This window comes from Chironomus tepperi, unplaced genomic scaffold (genome assembly GCF_022539635.2).
Source record: "Chironomus tepperi strain 1889 unplaced genomic scaffold, CSIRO-AGI_Ctep_v1 contig_163, whole genome shotgun sequence".
Lineage (NCBI taxonomy): Eukaryota > Metazoa > Arthropoda > Insecta > Diptera > Chironomidae > Chironomus > Chironomus tepperi.
In genome coordinates, this window is record NW_027226285.1 from 1,810,409 (window position 1) to 1,838,182 (window position 27,774).

The 27,774-nt window shown below is 31.1% G+C and overlaps 2 protein-coding genes and 1 non-coding gene across 4 annotated transcripts; 2 read left to right on the forward strand and 1 right to left on the reverse strand.

The window, feature by feature from the left end:
- The first annotated feature begins 788 nt into the window (after positions 1–788).
- LOC139088461 (WD repeat-containing protein 44) lies at positions 789–4,893 on the forward strand. The gene is made up of 5 exons (XM_070637698.1): positions 789–960; positions 1,126–1,273; positions 1,406–1,498; positions 1,557–1,955; positions 2,027–4,893. The coding sequence occupies exons 1-5, from the start codon at positions 896–898 to the stop codon at positions 4,562–4,564; spliced, it is 3,243 nt and encodes a 1,080-aa protein (XP_070493799.1). The 5' UTR covers positions 789–895; the 3' UTR covers positions 4,565–4,893.
- Positions 4,894–5,087: 194 nt separating this feature from the next.
- On the forward strand, positions 5,088–5,185 carry TRNAL-CAG (transfer RNA leucine (anticodon CAG)). Its single transcript is given in 2 exon segments — positions 5,088–5,125; positions 5,139–5,185. It is a non-coding gene; the product is annotated as a tRNA-Leu (tRNA).
- A 297-nt stretch (positions 5,186–5,482) lies between these two features.
- On the reverse strand, positions 5,483–26,990 carry wts (serine/threonine-protein kinase warts). Of its 2 annotated transcripts, XM_070637577.1 has the most exons (11): positions 26,243–26,989; positions 17,238–18,695; positions 17,108–17,170; positions 10,168–10,257; positions 8,066–10,100; positions 7,876–7,996; positions 7,697–7,812; positions 7,555–7,636; positions 7,432–7,496; positions 7,239–7,369; positions 5,483–7,165 (listed from the first exon to the last, which is right to left on the reverse strand). In XM_070637577.1, exons 2-11 carry the CDS (start codon positions 17,397–17,399, stop codon positions 6,740–6,742), a joined length of 3,291 nt encoding a protein of 1,096 aa, XP_070493678.1. In that variant the 5' UTR covers positions 17,400–18,695; positions 26,243–26,989; the 3' UTR covers positions 5,483–6,739. The 2 variants fall into 2 exon arrangements, with proteins under 2 accessions (XP_070493678.1, XP_070493679.1); XM_070637578.1 differs by lacking the exon at positions 10,168–10,257 and having other exon boundaries at positions 26,243–26,990.
- Between the last annotated feature and the right edge of the window lie 784 nt (positions 26,991–27,774).

Below are 27,774 nucleotides of genomic sequence, written 5' to 3' on the forward strand. Positions count from 1 at the left end.
TTCTCGCAGAGCATTTGATATTCAATTAATTACTTCGTTGTCAGTCAGTGGATGGACTTTATTGTCTGATTGTTATCATTCATAAATTGATAAAATAATTGTTTGAATAATGACGACCAGCTACAAATGAAGTAAATAAATGGATTAAATTAGATATGAATGATGTAAAAATTCACGTGGATATCCAGGCATAATATACAGTTTTATCAACTAATTGATAAGGGAATTAAATTAATTGCACAATTTTATGAATGAACTTAGCATGCTATTTGTTTGTTTGCATAGCAAAATGTGATTTGGTCAAAATTATTTGTCATTTTAATTCAGTTGGTCTTGCAAATTAGGATCAATCCGTTTTCAATAACATCTACCACGTGGTCATTCTGTAAATATCCGTTACTTTTTAAAATTTGAAATTTAGATTAGAGTATTGTTGCATAACAAAGTTGAAAAAATTTAATTCAATTTTTTTGAGTATTTTCAATGTTTTCTTTGATTTAAAATAATTATTATAGCAATTAGTGTGCTTATCTTTAGCAATATCCTGATTTAATTTAGAAACTTGAAATTTTTTATCATTTTCCAACGGCCGTCTGGATTTCAAACCTCTCCTTAAGCAAGGCATGGATACTAATGAGTCTACAAAATGATTTCGAATTTTTCTTAAAAACTTAGCATTCATATAATCTGATTAATATAGCATTATCCAGTGAATTACAATAGTTTTCATGTCTCCACATCATTTTAGGTGATATTTCCAATTTTTCTTAGTAAAACGCTTGCACAACATCATTAGTGTCCACGCATTGATCAGAAGAAAACAAATCAATTTTCAATTTCAAAGATTATATCATTAAAATTTATATCTGGATAATATAATTAAGTAAAATCAGATATGACGACAAGTGACGATAGCGACGAGTTCTTTGAATGCGAAAGTCCTTCTAAATTATCTACAAAGTGAGTTTTTATGGATTATCTATAAAATAAGTTATCATTTTGCAATTAAATTGTCGAGTTTCTACCTGAAAAAAACAAATATCATTCTTATCTATTTATTGCAAAGTATTTACACTTGATAAACGAAGAATTATGTATTTATCGACAATAATTTTATTCATTTAGACGAAATTCAAAAGAAGATCAGCTGCCTTTTGATTTTAATAAAACATCCAGCTCAATAAAAGACGAAATACTGGAACTTCAAAGACAGCAACAGGAAAGTCAAGAGACTAAGCCAAATAATGACTTTCAATTTGTTGAGCCAAGATCTGTAAGTATAATTACATCAGAATGACATGGAATTAAAGATATTTTGTGCGTGTATGTGTTAATCTACGACAAATGAACGAAAAAAAATTGATGACTCAATCTAATAAATATTTTATTATTGTATTACACATAGAAGCACAGACAACGCTTTAAAGAACTAAAGTCCTGCTTAAATAATGATGATGATGGCGATGATAATGTTAATACAATCAACAATGATTCTCAAGTAAATACATGATATTACAGCATATAAACATATGATAACAAATTTATTTTAATTTTAGGATCCATCAAATAGTTCAGCTAGAAGTATCGATGCAGCATCGAGAAATACCGTTCAATCGTCACATCCATTTCGAGTTATTGACAACGATGGATTATCAATTCATTCAATGCAATCACTTGGGAGAGTTGGACGAATACTTTCAGGAAGTTTAGAACCAAATGTTTTAAGTGTTAGTCGAGAACAGCCGCAACAAGCACAACAACAGCAACAACAAAGTCCACTAATGGAATCTCCAACAAATAATGCTGAAATGCCAACAAGCTCAAATGTACAGCCATCTGATAGTCATTCACAGTCAAGTAATTATTCCTTAACAATTAGTCGTAATCCTACAATGCTACAAGAACCCGATGTAATTGCAAGCACAAAATTGTCACATTCAAAAACAACTGATAGTGTAAGACATAAAAAGTTACATGCTTATAATGAGTCATTTATTTAAATTAAATAATGTATTCTTAATTATAGATTACGTCAACTGGTTCTGCACAACAACCAGTTGCACCACCACGTCGTAAACGTAACAAGAATCGTAAAATTTCATCGTCATCAGAACATCAGTCAATTATTATAGATGCCTCATTGAAATTAACGCCTATTGATAAATTATCAGATGCCTTACAGCAGCCATCAACATCGACAACTATAACAACAAATAGCCTAACTGTTTCAATGTCAACGACTACAAATGAGACGAAAATTAGTAAAGTAAAAAGTGACGATAATTCAACTCCTAGAATTCTTCCAAGTCCTGCTACTCTAAATGCTATAACTAGAGAAATTGAAAATTCATTTAAGGAATCCTCATCATTGGAATCACCAACAGCAACAATTGGTTCTCCATCAAATATATCAAGATTTACAGGCTCATTAAACAAAATTTCATGTTCACAATTTACATTTAATAAGGCTAGTAGTCCATCAAATAGTGTAAAAAGTAATTCAGCACCTGGTCGCGTAACATCAATGGATCCAAATTTTACAATGAGCATTCATAAAGTTACGCAAGGAAATTTCTGTGTTAAGCCACAAGATGAAATAGTAAATCGTGGCGAAAGTAAATTGACTGAAGGTGAGCATAAAAAGTCAATGGCTACAATGGAAGACATTGAGAGGCTACAAAAGATGCGCACTGAAATATCTGGTGGTGAAAGACTCAAATGGCCAGGAATTGGCTCTAATAGTTTAGGAAATGATACACGTTATAGACCAGAATCAATTCAAGACTCGAAAGAAAGAAGGAAGTCAGCAGGTGATGAAGAAGTTTTTAAGCAATTGAATGTGAGCGTTAGAATGCGTTCTGATTCTGGTCAACGATTGACTGACAAAGAAATTCTCGATCAAGTTCCTGTAAAAAATTTAGATACTGGTGAACATTTTCCATTGTCCATTGCCGATGAAAAGACCGAGCAATGTATTAATCCTTTATCATTTTACATTATGCAATATGCTTCACATATTCGTGAATCTGATGAGGAATCAGTTGGCGGTGCTACAATTGGCTCGGAAATTCCACAAGAAGAAGAAGAAAATGAGGAGGAAGAAGGTCGTTTAAGAAGAAAAACAGCAAGAATAAAGAAATTCTTCAAAGCGACAGCACAAAAGGCTGCAAACAAAGCAAAATCAATTGCATCTGAAGTATCGCATGCAAGACATAAGGAAGATATTGCAGACATTCCAGACGTAGCTAATCCTGAAAATACTATAAAGATAAAAGCAAGCAAGACAAATACTGGTCCGTATGAATTCTCGAAAGTCCAACATTTACAGGATTTGTCTGGAGAACAATCAGGTGCTGTTTGGTGTATGAAATTTTCACCTTGTGGACGAATGTTAGCTACTGGTGGTCAAGACAAAGTGCTTAGAATTTGGGTATTGAAAGATGCTTACCATCATTTTGAGGAATTGATTAAGAAGTTTAATGCTGACCAAAAGTCATCTCCGACACCATCTCAAGAATCTTTAGTTTCACATCAATCGTTTGAAGAAACAGCACAAATTTTACAGGCAGTAGCAAATTCAACAGGTCCTTTTATTTCAATTCCTTATAGAACATATTATGGACATACTTCCGATTTATTAGACGTATCATGGTCTAAATCCCATTTCATTTTATCAAGCTCAATGGACAAGACTGTTCGATTATGGCACATTTCTCGTCGTGAATGTTTATGCTGTTTCCAACATATTGAATTTGTCACCGCAATTGCATTTCATCCACAAGATGATTCATTCTTTCTTAGTGGTTCACTTGATGGACGTTTAAGATTATGGAATATTCCAAATAAAAAAGTTTTCCTATGGAATGAGATCGATGGACGTAGACAGTTAATTACAGCTGTTAATTTCTGTCAAAATGGCAAATTTGCTGTGATTGGAACATACGATGGCAGATGTTTATTCTATAATACCGAGCAACTTAAATATCATACACAAATTCATGTACGTTCGACGAGAGGAAAGAATGCAACAGGCAGAAAAATTACAGGAATTGAGCCAATGCCGAATGAAGATAAAATTTTAGTGACATCAAATGACAGTCGTATTCGATTGTATGATTTACGTGATTTAGGCTTGAGCTGCAAATACAAAGGATATGTGAATGATTCACAGCAAATAAAGGCATCATTTAGTCACGATGGCAAATATATTATTAGTGGATCAGAGAATCAAAGCATCTATTTATGGAAGACACATCACGATTTTACAAAATTGAGTTCCGTACGACGTGATCGTAGTGATTTTTGGGAAGGAATTAAAGCTCATAATGCGACAGTTACATGTGCCATATTTTCGCCACATCCAGAGACAATTATTAAGCCGGAAATTGATTCTGAGATTACCGAAAAAGAGAAAGTAGATCCATTAGTCGAGCAAAGAACAAAAGGATGTGGAGGCTATGTTATGGTCAGTGTTGATTTCACTGGATGCATTAAAGTCTTTGTTAACAAGACAAAGCCTAAACACTCGAGCCTTCCGTATACAGCTTATACAACGCCCGATTGATGGTTAGCCGATCAGTCGAACATCTTGCCGCATTTTCCTTAGCGAAACTCATCAAACTAACTTGTGTAATCCATGATGGATATTGATGATAACTAGAATATGAAAATTACTTTCATTTACCTACATACCAACCATTAATATATCCATTATCCTTTAATCTACGTATTTTAAATTGTTTTCTGTTTTAAAAAAAGGGTTTATGTTGCAATTTAATGTTTTTTAGCTCTATGTAGATATCCGAATGTAGTCTGGACTATTTAAACTACATTCATATTTATTAAAATTTTATATAGATAATAAAGTTAAATAACATACTGAATTTAACTGCATTGCCTGTGTTGCTTCTTGAAAATTATTTTTCTTTCAGGTTTGATTCGATATTATCGTAACTGCGCGTTGAACATTCTTCCTGAATGATGTGTCAATAGTTTGCGTGTGGGAATTTACGTAAAATTTTTGAAGACGATAGCAGTTCCTTGAATTATATTGAAAATTTTCCAGGTCCTTGATAAGCAGTTAAAAAGTCAGGATGGTCGAGTGGTCTAAGACGCTGCGTTCAGGAACATCTTGAATATCGCAGTCCCATCTAATGGGGCGTGGGTTCGAATCCCACTTCTGACAAAAAGTCCTACTCTGGTTGCTTTTTCCTTTTTTTCACGTTTTTTCTTAAAATTGTTGAAAAATTGTTTTTGTTGATTTTCTTTATCGTACTTGAAGCTGCATAGCTTGTTCTTATCACTAAGTAATCAATAAAAGTATCCAGAGTGTCCAAATAGCTGCAATTCTCGGTAATATAAACTTTTCCAAAAAGTCTTGATTTTTTTGAGAAAAAAAAGTAAGCAAAATTCAAATTGGATTTGTCCGGTAAAAATTATAAAAAGTCAATTTTTGCAGGAATAATTAAAAATAGCAAAGGAATCGTATTTAAAAGAATTTTAAAGGTTTATTATGTACATAATTTAACATTTTCCTTTTTATATTTCACAAAATTAACCTACAAAAAATCAACATTTTCCATTTTCATTGTAAATCTTACAAAAATCCATCCATCATCATATTTCCTTTACTTTATCTAACAGTAAATCTCCATTTCTTCATCCTTTCTGATAATATTAACGTAATTACACATTTAAGAAAAAAAAAGGTTGACCATTTTAGGTCCATTTCAATAAAAAATATGTGATAGGCACAATTTTTAAGGCATTTCGTATTTTTTACCGCAAAATAGTTGCGACTTGTATAAAAAATGATGTCTCTTACTTGTTTTTTAATTGACAAAAAGAAAATTCATATCCATTTTTTTAAAAAAAGGTTTATAAGATGATCCTATCTAAATGAACTGGGGTAGTGAATATACAAAAAATAAATTGAAATCCATCCTTTAACCGAAAATTTTACATTTTTTTTTTACTTATTTAAGTCACAAAGAGTAATTTCTACATATTAAATAAAATTTTTCCTCCCCGCAGAAATTTTCATTAAATTTTCTACATATTTTTCCATTAATTATTTTCAAATGAAGATTGATAAAAGTGACTAGTGCGGAAACGAAAAAAATTATGTGAAAAACTTTGATTTTCGATTTCTTAATTCTCTGTGTACATCGTTGTACACTTTTGGCTGACTTGATAGCTTGAAAGTAAGGTAGCACAGAATTGATCTGGTGATTGTTTGGCTAATTTTTAGTACATTTTTGATGCTTATAATTTTACTTTGATCGGCTGACTGGAGTAAGTGGCTTTACGCTTGGTCTGGTAGCTTGAAACTACCTCTTAATGCTTTAATTATTGATTTTTCTCAGAATTTTTCAATTCATTTACAAAACGTTTCAAATATTTCCCCTCGTCAAAGGTTTGAATTATTTTTGACCGTTAAATTTCCAAAATAAAATTTGACCGTTAATTTTGCAACAATGAATTTTAATTTTTCAAATCCGGTAATAATATGAATTTCAAAAATACGTTGATTTGTTAATCAATTACTGATCGTTGCTCAAAAATGCCCTCAAGTCTCTCGAGACATTCTTTTATATTATAAAGTTGAAAATTCAAATGATTTGTCAAAAAATATTTCATTTTTCTCGTCTAAAGAAAGAATACGGTGGGTGAGCAAAAATGGCAAAACAGATGAAATAATGACTTTCATATATATAAAAAAAAGAACTAATGAGAAACTTTAAACGTAGATTGCATTTGTTTGATTATTCTCATTGCCATCCAGTGTAATCTTGTAATCGGCTTCATCGTCAAAAAATCGTCTAAATGTGAATTCAAAGAAGCCATGATGCCAAGGTTTACTGCTATCAATTAACTCATTTCCAAACGAGTCTTCGCTCGTACTATCTCTCAGCTTGTCTGGATCAATGGGGTCAAAGTTAGATGTGTCCATTGCATGTACTATTTTCGGTTCAAATGGCGCTTGTTGACTTCTCAATTCCTTCGTCCAGTCAATTTGTTTCAAAAATGGATGATTCTTAATTTCATCGACATTCTTGCCAAGTCGCTCATCTTCATTACGACATAGTCGTTGAATAATATCAGATGATTCACTACTAAGTTTTGCTTGCGGTGGAATCTTCAGTGTTTGCCTCCAATGAATGACCTATTTTAATTTAGAAAAATGAACACAAAATCAATAAAAATCATAATTGATTATAAGCCATCATTCATCATACTTTATATTGCGTTTCTTCCGCTGTGTTTGCCAAAAACGGTGGTTGGCCGACTAACATCTCATAGAGGATAACACCCACACTCCACCAATCACATAGTTGTGTATAACCACTTCTTAATAAAACTTCCGGTGCTATAAGAAATTAAACTTGTAAGTTCATTGTGTCTATAGATTATAATGTTTGTTTATCGTACCTATATAGTTGGGGGTACCAACAATTGAATGAGCTTTAGCACGGTTTTTCTCTCGGAATTTCCTCCTGAAAGGAAAATTCAATTATTAATCTACTAATTCATCATATTATTAGACATTCATACCTTTCTAAGGGTGGTGGTATTTGCATATCTGAAATTCCATTCTTATTCCAAGCTTCCATCGAGTCTTGTCGACCATGATCACCTGTGAATACAGAAAGGTTTAGTTCCCCTATTTCTATAAAATAATAATCAGCTTAATTACCATTCTTTTGATAGTATTTCGAGTCATGCGTCCATCGGAAGCCCGTACACAGTCCAAAGTCTGTTAATTTAATATGTCCCTTCCTATCAATTAGTATATTGTCTGGTTTAATATCTCTGTGGAATAAATAAGATAATTAATATAATATCCAGTAAGTACGGTAATAATGATAAATATACCTATGAATAAAACCCATTTTATGAACGCTATCAATGGCACAGGTAAGTTCGGCTATATAAAATCTAGCAAGTTCCTCTTCGAAGATTCCCTTTTTGATTAACAGCGACATTAAGTCTCCACCTATGGATAAAAGTGAGTATGCAAATTAGTATGTTAATTAAAGTCTGAGTGAAAATTGATTTAAATTACCAGGAATATAATCCATAACAAAGTACAAATTATCCTTATCTTGAAAGCTGTAATATAGTTTAACAACCCATTCATTATCAGCCTCTGCTAAAATATCTCTCTCAGCTTTAACGTGTGCAACTTGATTACGTTTCAATACATCTGCCTTCCGAAGTGTCTTCATCGCATATAGATGATTTGGTGTATCAATCTTTTGCACTAAATTCACTTCGCCAAATGCACCCACGCCTATTGGCTTTATTTTAACAAACATCGATTTATCCATTTTAGCACGTTTCAATCGAATGTAATTTGATTCTTTTTGATTTAAAAGCTTTCTCATTTCGATTTTTGTCTCATCTGGCATTTTCATTTTGGCCATTTCACGTTCCAATTGATTTCGTCTATAAAGCCTTTGCTTATGTGACTTTAAGACATTCTCAATGTGTTGCTCCATGAAGAATTTATAGGCTTGCGGTGAATAATGCCGTACTTTACATTCAAACCTTTCCTCCTCTTTCTCCTTACTTAAATTCTTTCGCTCCGGTATTGGTGATTGATGCTTAATCTTACGAAGTGAATTCATTTCACTGCCTGGATTTGAATCATTCGCACTATTATTACTGCTATTACTTCCATTGATACTTAATGTATTATTGGCACTTGGACCTGATGTCGTTTTGTGCAATGTACTTTGAATATTTTTAGCAGATTTCGGTAGTGGTGGCGTTGTCAATAAATTATTATTAATTCCGGTATTTCCGCTTGTCGTCATGTTATTGCTATTTGATAGAATCTCAGATGAACTTGATGATGTGAAATTATTATTATTATTATTACAATTATTGTTATTATTACTATTATTATTATTATTTGAGTAAGGTGGCGGTGGATTTCTAGAAGTTGGATTTCCAGGCAAAGGTCCTTGCTGTTGTTGTTGTTGGACCATAGGTTGTTGAGCCCTTAAAGCCATCATGGTTGTAGCATAGGAAGGCGGCTCAGCATTATGAATAGTTGGTGAGTTATTTCCACTAGTTCCTCCATTATTACTACTGTTTGATGCCGTCAATCCAGGCGTTGATGGAGGCGTAAGTGATTTTGTACTACTTCCGGAGCTAGCAACGATTATTGGAGGCGTTTGAGGAGGTGTATGAAGTGTAGCCTGTTTCTGTTGCCATGATGTCGCATATGATGGCGGTGCTTGAGGCAATGAATTTGGAGTAGCTGAATTTGGAGCTGCAGGTGCTACGGCAGTTTGAAGTATTGGTTTTTGAACTTGCGTTGACTTTACAGAATGCATTATGATTGGATGCTGAGTTTTCGCTTGCCGCGATGATGTCCACGTTGCAGGTAATGGTATTGGTCTTGAGATGGACGAATGAGTTGCAGATCCTTGAGACACAGTTATTGGACTTGGAGAGCTGGCTGAGCCTACAGATGTTCCTGAATAAATTCCAGAACTTGGACTCTTTCGATAATCTTGTGTTGGACTTTGCCGACTATGAATTGACGCTGTATAACTTGGCGGTGCCATTGGTGTAAGGGGATTTATTGGATAAGGTGGGGGTGGTTCTGTTATTGAAGTTCCATTTTGATAAAGCGACAACGCTTGAAGTTGCTGCTGAGGCGTCGCCGGAGTTCTTCCTTGTACAAGCATTCCTTGCCTTAAATTTCCATTTGTCGTGACAGGTGATGCAGGACTTTGTGATTGAATTCCATTCCGACTTGAAGGAGCTGTTGCCGGTGACATTCTTTGTTTCATCAACTGTTGATGAAATGGTGATGGTGTTGCATTTGTTCTAGGCGGAACTGGAGGAATTTCATTATAGCTAGAATGTGATGGACATGGCGATGGGGAATATGGTGCTGTTGTACTTGTAGCTCTGCTACTATTTCCAAGTAATTGTTGATTAGAATGTGGACTATCTGAGCGACTTCCAGCGCCCGATGTATTTGAGTCTAATGCAGGACTCTGTCTTGGCAAATGAAGATTTGATGTCGGTATTTCACGTTCAATACTAGGTTTACGAATTAATTTTGGAGCTAATGCAGGTGCCTAAAATAAATTAATTATTAAATTACTGACTATAATTATTAGTTCTTTTTTTGGTTCACCGCCTTACTTTTGAATTTGCTAAATGCTGTTCAGTTTGTTTTAATAATTCAGCAATTACTTCAGGACGTCCATTTGGTAGTTTCAATCTATGTACATCCTGAAGATGGGAAAAGAATAAATTGTTATTGAATTTTTGTGGTCCAAATCAGGTAATCAAAATTGATGTATTGACTTTTGTAAACGGATAACATAATGGAATTGCTACTTGATGTTGTACTTATTACTAATCGTCAACAGCTCTGAAGTTAATCAAAATATTTACATGTAAGGAAAGTGGTATGACTATTGAGTCATAATGATTGTCCCGGTTAAACAGTGCAAATATGAACTTGACGATATCTTTTTTCATAATTCAAACATTGAAATGGAAATTAAATATAAACAAATGATAACAAACAGCTTTATATAGCACAATAGAGTGATTCAATGGTGTCCGATATGAATTGTCAATATGCAGTTAGAATTAATAGCGGATATTCGCTAGACTCATTGGAATCAAATAGTTTTGAGAAGTGCGAATTTCTACATTGTTTATTTATGTCCATAGAAGTGCAACAAGCTTGAATTTGCTGAAATGTTGTATAGTTGTTAAGAATATGTTAACTGTCATTGAATATTTAAATTATATTTGCAACTACAATATTAGTTGATTACCCTCTACATAGTTGTTAGTCCCCTTCATGTAAATATTTTAGTTTGCTTCAGATTACGGAAAAATAAACATCGTTGTTATTAAATTAAAGACTCTTCTTTAATTAAACTTATTAATAAATAAACTGAGGCTGTCAAGGAGTATGACACACTGCTCGCATACACATTTGGAATCCAAAAATAAATAATTCCATAAGGAAATTGAACGAGATAATAAATGGACCAAAATAAATTTTATTTGTGACTCAATTGCGATACAATGTATGTATACCGTACTTTAAGGCATTTAAATATTTTCACGTATTACATGTCAACATCTTAAAATGGAATTTATATTCAAAGATTTTTAGCAACAACTCGTCTCAATGCCATAGAAGATTTATCATATGTAGTTGAAGAAAAAAAAAGAAACAACAATGTTGATTCCAAAAATGTCTATGACATTAAAAGCGAAATACTCATATAAACATCAAAGTAAATGTCGTAAAATCTTATTGGTATGGAAAGGATTGGCGGAAAAAAATTTATAATTCCTGTTAAAATTCTCTTTGGTCATCCGCCGTCCAATAATTATTTGTTTTTTCATCAAAACATATAGAGACACAGCACAAATGAACAAGAAGAAGACGAAGTGTGAAATTTTTAATCTACTTACAAATTTAAAAGAAGAAGCACATGAGTTGCCAAACATTTTTTCAAGAGCAATTTTTTGTTTATTTTTTTTCGAATAATTTTCAAGAAATATAAAAAAAAAATCAAGTTTTGAAACTAAATAATTCGCGTTGGAATTTTCATGTGGAATCTCAAGTTAATACAACAAAAGTTTTGTATTGGTGCATTTCAATGTTTGATGATATACAAACACATTCGAAAATGAATTAAAAATTTATATATACATACATATAATATTGAGGCAAGGAAGTCATGCAACGTAGCAAGATTGTGGATATCCATTTAAAAAAAATTTTTAGTTTTTTTAGCTTTTGCGTGCAAATTTTTTTGAAAAAAAATTAGCTTTTACTGAAATTACGCAGGAAAGCATGTGAATTCATACACGTTTAAAGCGACGCACTCAGGCAACGTGGAATTGTTTTGGTATGATAAGAAAACCGGTTTAATGGAAGTGAAAAGGAAAGAGAGGAAAGAAACATACACAAAAATGCTTAAGGTCGGTCATTATGTTGAATAAAAAAAAAATACACAATATTTTTATCACATTCCTGAATTCGTGAATCTTGCGCTGTTCATCATTATGTCAAACAAAACTAATTACAAATAACTCATCATGAGCTCTTTAAAAAATACTCAAATTTCTGTCTCGCTCTCTTTACTACCCAATGAGTTTCTGTCATTCTCATTCAGGTTCAAATTGTTTTCAAATGACGTCTAAATCTCGAAGCTGTGTGACACTCAATTATGATTTTTTTAATGGACATTTTGAGTCAGCTTGAGGTTGCTCGGAAACTTACAACAAAGCTCCTAACAACATAACCCGAGACTCGAACCCACGTGCTACGGATTCCGGTCGGAAGGTCCTATCACTGAGCTTCCGGGAAATTGCTGAATCTCCCTAAATGAGAATGCTCAATCAATATAATTTAAGATTGCCCCTTGCCTGTTCTACACTCTCAGAAACATTGATCTGATTAGTTGTTGACGTCATTTTTGAAGGATTCCACCGACTGATTTCAGTGACATTTACTTTCTGGTTTAGTCTTTCTTTGAAATTATATTAAATTAATGTTGATTTACATGCATGATGAACTGTGGTCTATTTTTGATTGAGTTTAAAGGCCAGCTAGATATATTTTTACATTCCCGATCGGCAAAAGCTTTTCATGACATCCAAGTGACGACCACATGGATCAAGTGACAATTTTAATGTCTGTCAACATGAAATTCCTCTTGGATACCATATGGCAGCCACTTGACTTCCATGAATAGTTTGTGTCGATCGGGATTGTTACAATTTCGGATATCAAGTATTTCCTACAGATAATAAATCAGCTGTTTCAGAATGTCAGAAATAAAATAATCTAGCTGTTCATGACACTCACAAGGACAGAATTTACGTAAGTGTTTTTGTTTTGACAGAAATATGCGTGGAAACAAGTTCTTATCACAATAATTTGCGTAATATTATAACGAGTTGTAGTTTGAACATAATTGCAAACGGAAATGATGTCGCTTCTACCACTTGTTATATGATTATATGCCAATAGCATCTTTAAGGTATGAAAAAATAGAGAGTAGCACAATAAAAAAAAGAAGCATCAGAACCGTTAAAATTATTGATTAAAATAGAATCGAGTTGTTCACACAGGGATGTGACTATCGTGTACTGAACTAATTTATGCATATTATGATTATAATAATTTTTATATTTGCAGCGTGTAACGCATTAAGTCATTCATTTGATAGGAGCATTCACTTTATGCAACATTCATTAAATGAGGCATGAGAGAAAGAAGGAAAGAAAGAAAAAAAAAATATTAAGCACAAAAAAATGAGCAAGAAGCATTTTATGAAGAACCTTCGAAGGTCATGTCTATCATACACACATTATTCTTTTCCTTCTCTTGATCGTCATATCATAAAAAAAGAAGAATATGAAATAATAAAAAAAATATGAAAAGCAATTTGACTCAAAGGTACAAATTATTGAAGAATTCTTTCTTTCCAAGATATTTCTTGAAGCAACTGATTCTTTGCTGATTCCTTTCAACTTTACGTTCCTCTCTTTCTTGATCATACAACAATATATATAAATTTTTGTGTGCTTACTGCCTTTACTTTGCTCGTTTGCTCCATGCAGACGACCTTGATTTGTGTTTTGATTTTTTTATGAAAGAGTGAGAGCTACTTTTTAAGATGACATGTCCGTAACATAACAAAAATAAGATCCAGTAACTCTAAATATCACTTTACAATACATTTATAAATTTTAAAGGATTTTGTTTTATAACGGTTTTTTCAAATTTAAATTTTTTAACGGTTGCTTTTCCCCTATCATAGTTAATTTTCAATTGTCAAATAATAAACATCTGTTTGTTAAAATCAACTTCATTGCTCTTGTACTGCACATCATTTGCTTATTTATAGCACTTGTAGCCAAGCTGAAATCATGTACGCTAGCTTAGACCTTGCTTACATGTACTTAACTATTTAGCATGTCATAGTTCATTAACTAATGAATTATTGACTGAAGTAAGGAGTTCCAAACGTCATTTGTGAATATTCTCACTATATTATACAACAAATCAAGCAGATGCTTGTTATCGTGTGAATCTATGAAGCAAAACAAAAACATAGATTCAATCATAAGCCTATCATTATTACTCCAATTTCATTACTACTGGTTATTCTTCCTTGAGTCTCAAAATAAAAGAATTTAAACATCCTAAAGATGAAAAAATACGAAAATGAATGAGTCGAGTAAGAAGAAAAGAATAAAGTTTGAAGAAGAAAGAAGAGAATATACACAAAAAGGAGAAATAAGACCAGGTGTGCAAAATATGTATACACAAAATATTCTTTTCTTCACATCCACTTGCTACAAAAATAGTTGGATTTCATTGCGTTTCAGGATTTTTTTTATTTCTTCTTTCACATTCAATTCTTTTTTTATTTCAATCTTTTTTCTATATATGCCAAATCCAAATTCCTTTAGATAAAATATTTGAGGAGAAGTTGGAGTTACAAAATAAAAGAAACAGAGAGGGAAAAAGAAACTTGAAAAAATGCTATTTTCGTAGGCGTTTTTAAAAGTGATATGTATGGCCACATTTTTCAAGAAAAAAAAATCAAGTTAAGCTGTCAGGCTCATGATAATTTGTATAATTATTCGCTTCGAATTTATGCACGTTATAATTTTTCATTATTCCCTAAATGGTCATTTTTGAGATATTGCCAAAAATATATAAATTTTTATGTCGTCGAATGAATTGGAATGGATGAATGGAAACAGAAGGAATTAAATTTTGAAGATATAAGCATAAAAATGACTTCATGCTTTGTCTTGACGACGCTTTTTCGAATTCTTTTGGAATTTTACTTGATGCTTTCAGATAGAACCTAGGTTATATGTCAAAAGCTAGGGAGTTCATAAGGAATACTTGAGAGCAGAGTTTAGAGGAAAGCGCGAATTTACCTAACCTAAGTTAGCTAATAGTCTACTTCGAGAACTAAATTCTGGATAGCGGAACTGAAATGTTCCGCAATTTTGATCAGTATCACACTTCCCCACAACATAGCCCGGAGTGAGATTTGAGCCCACGTTCTGTGAAATGACTAGAGTTTAGCAAGTTTAAAGATACGAAAACTAACCCGAACTGTCCTCAATATACCCCAATATTGAGAAATGTAAGACAATAACCTAAAATCATGAAGATGATATCCCAACAAAAGTCGCACGAAAAGCTTCTTGATTTCAAATTCGTGATGCTGATAAAATTAATATATTTAATATGACACAGCCGATGCCTATAGTGGTCCTATAAAATTAATAATCCGCCTACTCGTGACTAATAAGTGGAATGTTCAGATTATCAGAATATTAATAAAATAAAGTAAAATATTCGATTTTTAAAATAAAAAAGTCAAACAATCATTTGGGCTGTTTTAAAAATATGTCTTGACGCAACCCAAAACTATACCTCATAAAAAAGTCATGAAAAAATCCACAAACAAATTATAATTTTTTTTTTGTTTTGTCAAACAAATCTCCATTGACGTCGCCGTGATGGTCAGTCATTACGGTGATGTCGACTCGTAGTAAAAAAAAATATGAAATTCAATGCCCGCCAAAAAAAAACTGTATTAAAATATATAAAGCAATAATCTTCACATATATGTGACTGTCGTAGATATTTAACAATACATTCGAGTGCCTTGAATGAATGAATTATTTTGCAAGAGACTTTTTAAAAACAAAAACAACAGAAATTCCACATTTTTTCAAGTTTCATAATGTTATCAATATCACTACGAATGCATTCACATAGTACGATGCATTACAATGTGTTACAAATAAGAATATATACTCTACACATTTAAGAGAGTGAGTGAGAGGAACAAAGCACGTGTTTTGATTTTTATTTTTTTAGCCTCCTTCATTCAAAAAATAATAATAATAATAATAATAATAAGTAGATAATTTTATGACAAGTCTTTATGATTTACGATTGCAATAAACAAGAGTGAATGTAGATTGCGAGACATACAGTAGCAATTTTATATTTTATATATCTTTACAATCTTCAAAGATAATCGTCATCATCTCTACGCTCTCTATGATTGCGGTTGGCTTTAATTATTGAAATAATTAATTCAAATGTGGAAATTTTTAGAGACCTTGAATTAATTCATCAAATATGCTTGTGTTTTGATGGAACTAAGGTAAAAAATTGAGATGTTTGATGACTTTCTACTTTTTGGTCGTGGATTTATGTGAAAGACTAAACTAAGGTCTATGCATCATTGGTGTCTGAGTAGAGTGGAATCTGGTGTATCGAGTTATATATAGACAAATCTGTCAGAGTTAGAATAGAGCATTTTTGGTCGATTTGTTAGTCAACAGACCAGAAATCTGTATCACTCTGTAATGAGTACGTGGGTTCGATTCCCACGAAAGACCGGTCTCTTAAATCATTGTATTAGAATCTGTCGATATGACAAGGATTCGCACAATGCTTCATGACATTATAACAAGACCATCCCTTGCAAGTTCCACACATGACTTTTAAATCATAGCTACTCCTATAAAATAGCTACTGTAAGGCATTCTAATTTGATATATTGAATATTATTGCCATTATTGTGAGATATTAACAAAAGGTTTGCTTATTTAATATCAAGCTAAAGAAGCTACTCGAGCATCTTTTCACATTTTTACATGTAATTATTGCTTCATCAATAACACTTTTATCTTCATCAAGGAGATGTGTGTATAATTTATATCGGCATTAACACCCACGGCAGAAGACTATACATGGTATGGCTACAAAGGAAATTTCTCATATAGGATTAAGTAAATACTTTATTTCATGGAGAATCGATTGATTAATCAATAGCGCGTTTACTCAATAACAAAAGATGTGAATTATTGAGAAATTTGAGAACATGACCTGCAACTTATGGTCATAATGTCAACATTCAGTGACACACGGTTGGAAGTGAATTCCATTGTTCACAATGAAGCTGCAAGTAATCCGTTTACAAAAGTCATTCATAACTAAATTCAGATCAATAACACATTTTACTCTTTTAGAGACAAAAAGGAATGCAAATGAACTTACATCAAATCCAACTTGAGTGAGCATTTGACGGATCAAAAGAACATCGCGATCGACATTTGATTGCTGTAAAATTGAAACCATGAATGAGTTTTATTTCCTCAAAATTGGAAGAAATTTTCTCAAAAGGTACCTGTTGATGATTTTGTGGTGGTTGGGGTGACTGCTGTCCTGTCGAAGAAGTGTCTCCTGAATTGGCAAATTGTGACAATTCGTTTCTTATCATTGCCATTGCATTTGCATTGTAGGCGGAGTGTCTCGCCGACGAGGGCGTTTTTCCGCCTGAAGGGTTCATCGCTGATGTTGTTTATAATGTGGGTCATATCACGGACCACTCCGATCAGAAAGATTAAGACACAGCTTCTTTAAATTTAATAATAATGAGGAGAAATCTCCTTAAAAACTTCACTTTTTTCACTTTACTTCCTTTTACTATTCACTATTGTTTAATTATTTTAAACGGATTTACTTTCTTTGTTTTAGTTTATCCATAATTTCACTATATGTATATATTGATTAATTGCACTAAACAACGAAAGAAAGAACATAAATTTTATGATAATATTTCTTTGAACCTTAATGTTGTTATATATCTTGTCAATATACAAATGTGGTCTTGCATTTCCTTTATTGCTTTTTAACGTTTTCTACTGTTTTTATTGTTATTAGTATTTCAGTTCAACCTCACCATGATTCATGACTAAAATATGAATCAATGCAATAATACACAATTTTTTTTCTTCAAACTGTTGCCTAAGCTCTTATTTCTCTCTCACACAATATGCTATAACATAACAAAGAACTCTTAGTTCTCTGGGTATGATTTTGAGGAATTTTCTTTTTTTTTATGTTAATTGTAATCACTTTTCGGCACTTATTAGAACTTTTTATTGCCCCATTCTATTCACATTTATTTTCTTTTCTTTTATTTTATGATAATGACCGGTAAATTGAAGATTCTTTTCTTGAATTGTAATTCACATCCAATTAATCACTTCTTCTCTTCTTTTTTTACTATTTTCACAATTTTTTTTTAAGTTTTCTTAATCATCCATCAATTGCTAATTTTGTGTTCCATTCTCTTAGCTCTGTGTGACATGACATAAGAATTGTCTTCTTTTTAGTCGTCGGTATCATCATTCAATTTTCTAGTATTATTTTTCCTTCCTCCTTCATGATTATGCGAGTAGAGAGAGAGAATGAATGAGTGAGTGAGAGAGACGAAGATGAAGATAGAAGGACGGAGGGAGAGAGAAAGAGAGAGAAGAAGTAAGAATATAACAAAAGAGATATTTTTACATTTCGCACTCTTTTTATTGTTTTATGATTACACTTCTTTTCTTCTCTTTATTCCCTCTTCTTCTTTTGTTGTTTTGTATTATGTCGATGATCATGAAGACTCTACGGGGCAACAAAATATAATAATAAAGTTTGTTTAATTCTTTTTGCCTTCTTTGTATATGACTCGCGCTTGATGACACTTAATATCGCAAAAATATATATTTATTTATTTTAATTCTCTCTCTTTTACTCTTCACGTGTGTATATATATATATATTTGATTGGATGTTTGTTATGCTAGAATGTTGTTCTATAAAAAGAAACAAAAATATATAAATGGATATTAGTTAAGAATCAATATTGTGAAACATGATGAGATGAAATGAAGGAAATATTTAAATCAATTTGTACACATTTGAACTTATACAAATTGCTTGATATGATCAACAAGGGAAATTATAAATAATGAACTATTAATCTGCATCTGAATAGATAGTGATCAGTTATTTAGGGAATGTATAAATAAACTAAATTTGAATCATTTCCTGATTTCTCAGGTTACTATGATCAATGAAATCTTTTCTTTTTTAGTAAAATTGAATGAATTCAGATCATTCTACGCATAAGGTGATCTCATCCCGAGTTGACAACTTGACATAATGTCTTATGAATAACTAGACCTACGGTCGACTATTGGCACATTTAATTGAAGGTTTCGGAGAAAATAACATTAGTTCTGATTATTAAAAAATGGATCGGCATCCACTATTAATATAGCGATGCCTTAGCGAACACAGGATACTGTTTGGGTTACTTCCCAGCACACTGATTGCCCACCACAGTTCATATGCACAGCTTTGTATCCCTCCATAGTTAAACCATTCGATGAGTAATCACCAAGATTAGTCATATCAAGAGTTAAACTAGTTCTAAGGAATCTAATTCTCAAAATATATATTTTAAAGACGCAGTTAGTTCTCTCAAAAGTCCGAGTTCACGAGAACCAATATGACAAATGTTGAAGAAGAAGTTCTGAGCAATTTTAAAGTATTTCAGTCATTATGTATTCAAGCAGATAAAATTTTGTTGTATGAATTCATATTTGCATATTGACTTTAAAGAACGATATTTGAAAAAAAAAAGTTTAAGTAGCAGTAAATAGATTTCTATCGCTCATCCACAGACACACATATATTTTATTTCATCACATGGAATTTTTTTTTTTTGAACTTTTTTATTTTTACCCATGACTTCTTATTCTTTAACTTTTTTTTTCGTTGTTTTAGGAAAGGAAAAAAAAATTAAAAATAAAATTCATCACATTAATTTCAGAAGAATTCCCGTTTATTGCAGAAAAAAAAGACAAGATTTGAAGCAGTCAACGAATGGGATGAGAAAGAAGAGAAGAATATATATACACAACCTGCCTTATCTTATATTTATTCAACTCTTCTTCACAAATGAGACAGAGGAACAAAAAAAAGAATGTGAGTAGGGATATCGTATATAATTTTTAATATCTCTCGCATGCATTAGATCTTTAAAGTTTTTTTTTTTTTTTTTGAATGATAATTTTCGGCATATGATGAAATTTTTATATAATTTTAGCACAGCTGCTTACTTATACAAGATATTCGATAAATGATGAAATTTACACTTTGACTCTACTAATAAATTAACATAAAAATTCTTGATTGATAATTCATTAAACGACATTCCAATGATATCAGCTATTACATGTATGATACGTGAGTAATGTGATGAATTGATTATTTTTGAGTCTACATGTTTCGCTACAAACTTAAAGAATAAGTATTTTGAAAAACTTTAAAGTTGAGTTTTATTAACTTTTAGGCACAAGATCTTGTTTAATCAATAAGCAATCTATGAACTAGGAGCGTATTCACCCAAAACCTTCAGGTATTAACATCAAAACCCCTTCCCTACTCCCCCTTTTTGAAAAAAATTTTAAATTCTAAATTTTAAGAATTTTTCGGTCTAACGTTCATTTGAGATTTGAAAAATATTTACTGTACATAGTTGAAACCCCCTTTTAATACAAAAGTTCAGTCTGTTTTTGAACTCAGATAAATAAACATCTCATTTATTAATAAATCCGCGAGGAAGTAGCTTTTAATTAAACTACAGTCAGTCTGCCTAAGACAAGCCTTAAATTTTCATTTAAAGTCACATCTCTGTCCATATAAAAATAGATAAAGTTTCATATTTTTTTCAATAAACAGGAATTTGAGATCTTGCTATAAAGTTTTGCACGTTTCTCAAAATTAAATGAAAATATATATAAAGATGATAAATTTATATTAATGATGCATTTGCCTTTTACGATCATCAGTATCTCTCAAAGAATAATAGCTCAATCTGGTTTGCCTGTTGGAATTCTAAAAGAAAATTCTGCTGAACTTCGAAAGCATGTCTCAGATTGTAGATTAATAAAAGAGATGAACGCACTAGAAGTCTAATAGAAGCACCCGATCGACACAAATTATTCATTGAAGTCAATTGGTTTGTCTATGGCGGGTATGGATCCTATGTAGCTGCCACGAAAAACTAGTGCTGATGGGGAAAAACCAAATTTTCACAAATTTCATCTGAAAAATCATTTTCAAAATGCGCTAAAAATTACGTGCCGAGAAGACAACACTTCAGTCTACTTCCATTTAAAACGGGTTTCTTCTCAATCTCTTTATGTGCATTAATATTCTTCTCTTCAAAAAAAAAAAATCTTTTTTTGGCGTTCTTTTTCAAGGAAAAATCGCACGAGTTTGTTTATATTCGGATTTTTTTTTCAAATTTCAACTTCTCAGGCTATTCTTACTTCTGTTCAAAATTCAGTTTTAATTGCCATTCATTTTTCACATTCTTTTGGGAATGTCTATTTATTACTGACTCTTTGCTATGAAACAATCCAATCCTTTTTAAGTCACAATCATATTTTATTGATGATAAAAGAATCACAGCAGCAACGTGAGTCGCACACATGTTTGATATTTGTTGATTGATGAGCAGCAAAAAAGAATCTAGTGAAATTTTCTCGTGTCGAGAGCAAAAATTACACAGAGTAACGAAAGAAAAAGGAGAAGTATATATATATTTTCACAGTTGTTTAGATGTTTAAATATTTTGCACATTTTGCCTCACATGCCATATTGAAGCGGTGTCTTTACGGCATATTTTTCTCTCCTCGCAAATGCAATTCTTTTTGTAAATATTTGATTAAGTTTTTTTTTTTATTTCAGATGTTACTGCAGTTCATTTACTGTTTGTTATCTGGATATTCTTATAAATTTTTTCAGAACTGATAAGGCATTGTACAATTAGGAATTATGTCATTCAATAATACCGAGTAGATCAATATGATCATTTCCGAATGACACAAATGAAGAAGGATCTGCTTCGCAACTTTAATGGTTCCGCTAAACCTCTTTTATTAATTTCAAATGGAAGCCGCTTAAGTTTGGCAGCCATATGAACGAACTATATGGAAAGTGCTGTGTCGGAGCCTTTTCCATTTGTATTCATCAGTGTTTTAATAACGATAAGTCACATCCGGAAAAACGCCTGGATGATGTAAAAGGGTCCTCTCAGATCCTGATCTTAGCGAATTAAGGAATGACGTACCGAATATTTTAGAGGAATTTGAGTAAGAACCGATGTGAAAATCAATCGAAAAATCTTATAAGGATCCAAGTGGGATTCTCATCCTTAAATGGACATCAACTCCAAATGACCCCATCCGCTTAAGCAGTACAAATGTCAGTTTCTCTTCTTCTTCTTATGTCATATAGTATCGCCAATAATTTTCTTCGCTTTCATTAAAGCCTCTTTTCTGCCGATTAATGTCAACCTAAAGAGTTATATTAATATATTTTCTTTGTTCTTCTTTCATTTCACGTCGGATCTAGGAGAATATAAATTCTTGAAATGTTTCCTTGATAAAAAGAATGTTGGAGGCATTAGAGATGAAGTATGAAATGCGTTAGATTCTTGCTGACAAATTTTCACAGAATTATTATTAATGGATGATGAGAAAATTATAATTCAATTAATAACTGTGGCTTATGACATTTGAAAAAACTGAATGATACTCTTAAATGTGAAGCATAAAAAATGAGAATCATTATCAACAATCGAATATCTTATATTATTAAAATAAATTTATTGAAAACAAAGCTTTTTTTAAATAAAAAACTACAAAAATAAATATTTGAAAAATGCGGAAGAATGTATAAAATGTATAAAAGATGATGACCATATTTAAAGACGTTCCTTTTCGAAATATAAAGACTATTGTGTATATAAACATATGTACATACATATATAAGAAAAAAAAAAAGATCTCATGATGCTCACATTTTTTTTGTCAGATGAAGTTGAAGGAAAAAAAAGATGAGAAAAATTTTAATCCTATCAAGCACGCGTGTGTACATACTTGTGTGATAATCAAAGAATTTCAATAAAGAAAATGTTTTATCTGATCTTTTTTAGAGAAATAAAGACGAATGTTGATGAATATGATGAAGAAGAAATTGATGTGAGTGAGTGGAAGGAAGAAAAGTCAAATCTCTCATTTTGTCTGTGTCTCATCGATTAAAATCCATTTCTCTTTTTTTTTATCTATCTTTAAAAAGAATGCTTCATCTGCCTTTTCTCTCTTTACAGACTGTAATATATGTAAAATATAGTAACATTAAGTGCACATTATACACATTGCAGTTATTGTATAAAAGAGCGTGGGTAAAAAAGATCAGAAATCAATCAATCATAATGGAGTTTTATTTTCATTCAGCAATTTTTATAGCAGTTAAGGAATGTTGTCAGCTTTACGATATGAATTTGTAATATGCAAGACAAGAGTAGCTCTGTTTCTTATTTTTATTTATAATAATGTATCGACCTCTTCGCATTACACACTGACATTGTTAATGTCTGATATTTTTTTTACGCAATTTTACGTGATATAATGCCACCAGTCAGTGCTTAACCTTCTTCTTATTATTTGAAATATAAATTTCTTTATGCATATTCACATTTCATTACATTTTGTCACATGAACACAAATATTTGCATGAAAAGAAAGAAAAAAAAATTTTACTTGCAAAATTGCACTTTTGTAATTTTCTTTTTGTTCTTCATAACGCCGTTGTTGTTTGTCAATTTTATAAATGCGGTTTGCATTCCGTGCTACTTTTTGTCATGGAGGTCTAGAATCTTTTTAATTTATTAATTTATTAATTAATTGTGAGGATAGAAGTTTATGATTCATAAAAAATATGTGGATTTGCATTATTTAGACATTCATCTAGCTATCTTAATAAGTAAACCGCGCTTACAAGGAATCCGGGACTGTCTACTTATTATGTTCTAAAAATAGGAATTTCTCTCAAAAAAGAATTATGAATTTACTACTCAGAATTTCTATTGTCCTAACAAAGACTTGTGAGCAGATACATGTTAGGCAGCAGATGGTTTGATAGATGTGAATAAAAGCAATTTTCAAATTTAGCGGCAACATCCATTTGGTATTAATAAATGTTTGTAATCGAGACTAAAAGAATCCATGACAGAGCAATTCTAATTTGTGTCGCTCGAAATCGAATGGGTCACCTTACTGTACCTTACTGTAGCCATATTTCTATATGGAGCTTAGGTTAGGCTTTAAAGTATAATCTTGTCAAAGCCAATCTGAGTCTTGGAATGAGACTATTGATAGAAACAATATTGCATTTGGATTTGGAAATTTGCAGATAGTAATCTGGGAGTTCAAAAAAGTTCACAATTTTAAAATTTATTAGTGCTAGTTCGAGGATCAATGAAGCATTCATAGCCATCCCATTAAAATATTGTATGCAACACCTGCGTTTTTGACGATTAAGTTTCGATTAATTGAATGAGGCAATAAGATTTATCTTCGTTTGAACTGCATCAAAAAAGAATAAATTATAAAGGAAGGTAAACATGGGGATTTATTTGTTCTAAAATAAATTCAATTTTTTTTAGCAAGAAAGAAATTAATTTTTTCCTTCGATTTTTCATACACACATATGCGCGCCGATAATTGTAAATAAACAAAAATCATCTCTTCTCTCTGCAACCAAAAATCTAAAAATAAACTAAAGAATTTCGATTGGAATCTCACATTTTTTCTTCTTCATTTTCTTTACTCTTTATGAAGCATTCCTCATTTATTTTCAAATATATTTTCCTTCCTTTGCGTACACAAGTTATATTAAAAAAAGCAAAAAAAACTTCCCTCCAGCAGAAAATTTTTACTACATTTTTTTTTATTATTATCAAAGCTATGTGTGATGTTTCTTGATGATCATGCCAGCAGAGTATCAAAGTACATACAAATATGTACCTCTTTTTTCCTCATCATCATCATCATCATCTTCATGAATAACTGAGACTGAATGTTGTGTATAAAAGTTTAAGTGTCTATAGGAAATTCCATTGGAATTTTTCTTTATTCTCTGGTGCAATTTTTTTTTTTTTCGTTCTTTCTTCTTTCATTCCTTCTTTTCTCTCGCTCTGCACTTCTTATTATCCTGAAGAAATTTTTCTTTTCTTTCTTTTTTTTTTCATTTCAAGATCAAATTTTTTCGATAGAAAGATTTTCCTATGAAAAATTGCAATTACTTGCTAGCTATGAATGCTTGTCTTTTTCAATATATGTATATACGAAGTTTCTTTTTTATATTTAAAATAATTGCTGTGAGAATGTGTAGATTTCATTGGTATTTTGACTCTTTTTTTTCGTGTATATGTAGAAAATACATTAATACATGCTTTCGTGTGTTGCAAAAGAAATATTTTGACTAACTTTATCGAAATTTTTTTTTCTCCTTTTCAACATAAATTTTGGGTAAACTGAGTTCATATGAAAATGGATTTTAAGGTAACTCCAGCTTGAAACCATGATCACATATTGAAGTTATCATAAAGATATTATTGTCAATTTATTGAAGGAAGAACTTAATCAGTTGATTTGTTGGAACAACTGATGAACAGGGACGTATTCTGAAGAACTTACAAATTCATAGTGAGAAGTAAAGTAAGTCCTGATCTGTGAAGTCTTTAGTCAATGTGTATATTGAAGGTAGCATCCTCCAAATTTCGAATAATCTGTATCATTTAATTTTAAGAATGAGGAATCGAAATCTTGTCCTAATATATATTAAAAGAGATTGAGGAGACCCATTCCAACTTCCTAAATGCTGCATTGTTTATCTTAAATTGTGCAACTATGTTTTTCACCTTAAAACGCTACAATTTTAACTTAAAACTATATTATGATGTATAAACCCAGATACACACAGCATAATCTCCAATAGTACTATTTTGTGAGTCCAAAAGTTAATTAAAAACTTTAGATCTTTGAACTTGAGTTCATACCAAGTCTCGTTCGAATTTATCAGTCCGTATTCAGGACCATTCCAGTAAAATCCCTAATTTATAAATTCAGGAGCTCGTATCATTCTTCATTAAACGCTATTGTACTAATTATTATAAAATTAAGAATATGAACGAAATTTCATTCCTGATTTTTTAGCACACAAATGTTTCACTATTTTATGATCCAACCATACATTCCCCTACTAGTTCACCAAGCTCAAAATTCTTATTATATGCAAATTACTTTTCTCGAAGCTCAGAATTAATCAGAAGAAAGAATCTTTAGAGATTAATATTCAGTGCAGCTACTGTCAGCAAATTAATTGTTATAATAACATTAATCGAACAGAATGTGATGATAAGGAATCACGTTGATGATGTTAAAAGATTATCACTAAAGGAATTTCCTCATTTCATCTTAATTTTTTGCGAATTTAAACTCACCTTTAATTTAAATAAATGAAAAAAAAATATATATATCCAAAGAGCGAAGAGATTTTTAAATATAAAATATGTATCCAAAAGTGAGCACAAAAAAATAAATTTTTAACTTGCTGATTGCGTCTCTGTGATTTTTTTCTCTCTTTTTTTTCTTCAAAAAAATATTTCACTTCTATTGACTTTTTTTTCTTTTATTATAAGAACACTTTCATAAATTCTTATCATTTAGTTTCTATTCACTAAACATTCAAACTTTCTTGAAATTTTATGTAAAAAATCCATTTTTGGATGATTTATGAATCAAATATTAACTTTCTCACAGCAAAAAATTTCCTTATTTAAAAATCAAGAATAAAAGGCATTTAAAAAAAATTTCCCATTTCACTTCACTTCAGTCGTCCATTCCAATTTTTTCTCACTTAATTTCACTATTTATTTTAACTTTTAATATATCCAGATATGAAATTTGTGTGCAAAAAATGTGTAAAAAGACGATGTTTACATTTTTTCTAGATTAGATCAATCCTTTGGATCCTTTTTTCGAATGTGAATTGGGTAACACATATAATAAAATTTTCTCTCTCGTCATTGAATCAAAAAAAAAATTTTTTTTGTTGGATTAAGGCAAATTTTACAATTTTAATAATTTCACTAACGATATCTTGTAATTTTCAACTTTCTTTAACGCGACTAACATTTACGATATCGTTTAAACTAAGACAATTTGCTAAAGAGCAACTAAATTATTTAACAAAAAATAAAATAAAAATTGAGTTTAAGAAAAAAATATAGTAAAAGTCTCGCGTTGAAATATAGCGCATAATACAGCACATAACATAAGCGCTGAATATTGTACAAAGAAGCAAACGAAGTAAACGACCCCGCCGCATTCCTTTGTTTCTGAACTTCCTCAATAATATTTTTGTTTTGCAATGTCAATAAGTAATTTTTCTCAAATTTCTAGTGATTATCGTGCTTATTTTTAAGGAAGTTGGTTTGAAGAATTTTATTTGACCCTAATCTAGTTAACAATAAGTCGTTATGTTGTTAGAATATGAATTAAATAAACAAGTCGATGACTAGGACGAAAAGATTGCAAAGAGAAGTTCTAACTTGTAGAAAATTTGAGTTCAAATCTCAAAATTCATGAAAATTTCAAACATTATTATTTCCAACACTTTTTTTTTGAAGAATTACAAACCTAAGAAAAAATTAAGACACAATAAATTCAACATTAAAATGTATGGAATGAAAGTTAAATATATTTGCTTTACATAGAATAAGAATATAACAATAAATATTTTCTTTTTCATTTGCTATCAATATATTGTGAATATTTTGGATTTCTCAATTAATTTTTTTTTAAGAATCAACTTAAAGTTCCTCCTTTTTTTGTTTTCACTCTCTGGTAAATTCATAGAATACTCATTTTCAATCTATATAAACATAAAATCACAGTTTTTTTATGCTTTTTAAATTGTATAAGCCGAATTATTATTTTATAATATAATATTTATCAGTAATCTCCTGTTATT

Excerpts from the sequence above, each read along its gene's own strand:
- wts (XM_070637577.1), bottom strand. The coding sequence starts at position 17,399 with ATGAACCCTTCAGGCGGAAAAACGCCCTCGTCGGCGAGACACTCCGCC. Across the intron at positions 10,258-17,107 it reads TCACTCAAGTTGGATTTGAT|GATGTACATAGATTGAAACT; the intron begins GTAAGTTCATTT and ends TCCCATCTTCAG. Across the intron at positions 7,997-8,065 it reads TGTTATGGATTATATTCCTG|GTGGAGACTTAATGTCGCTG; the intron begins GTAATTTAAATC and ends TTTTATCCATAG.
- LOC139088461 (XM_070637698.1), top strand. The coding sequence starts at position 896 with ATGACGACAAGTGACGATAGCGACGAGTTCTTTGAATGCGAAAGTCCT. Across the intron at positions 1,499-1,556 it reads CAATCAACAATGATTCTCAA|GATCCATCAAATAGTTCAGC; the intron begins GTAAATACATGA and ends TTTTAATTTTAG. Across the intron at positions 1,956-2,026 it reads ATTCAAAAACAACTGATAGT|ATTACGTCAACTGGTTCTGC; the intron begins GTAAGACATAAA and ends TCTTAATTATAG.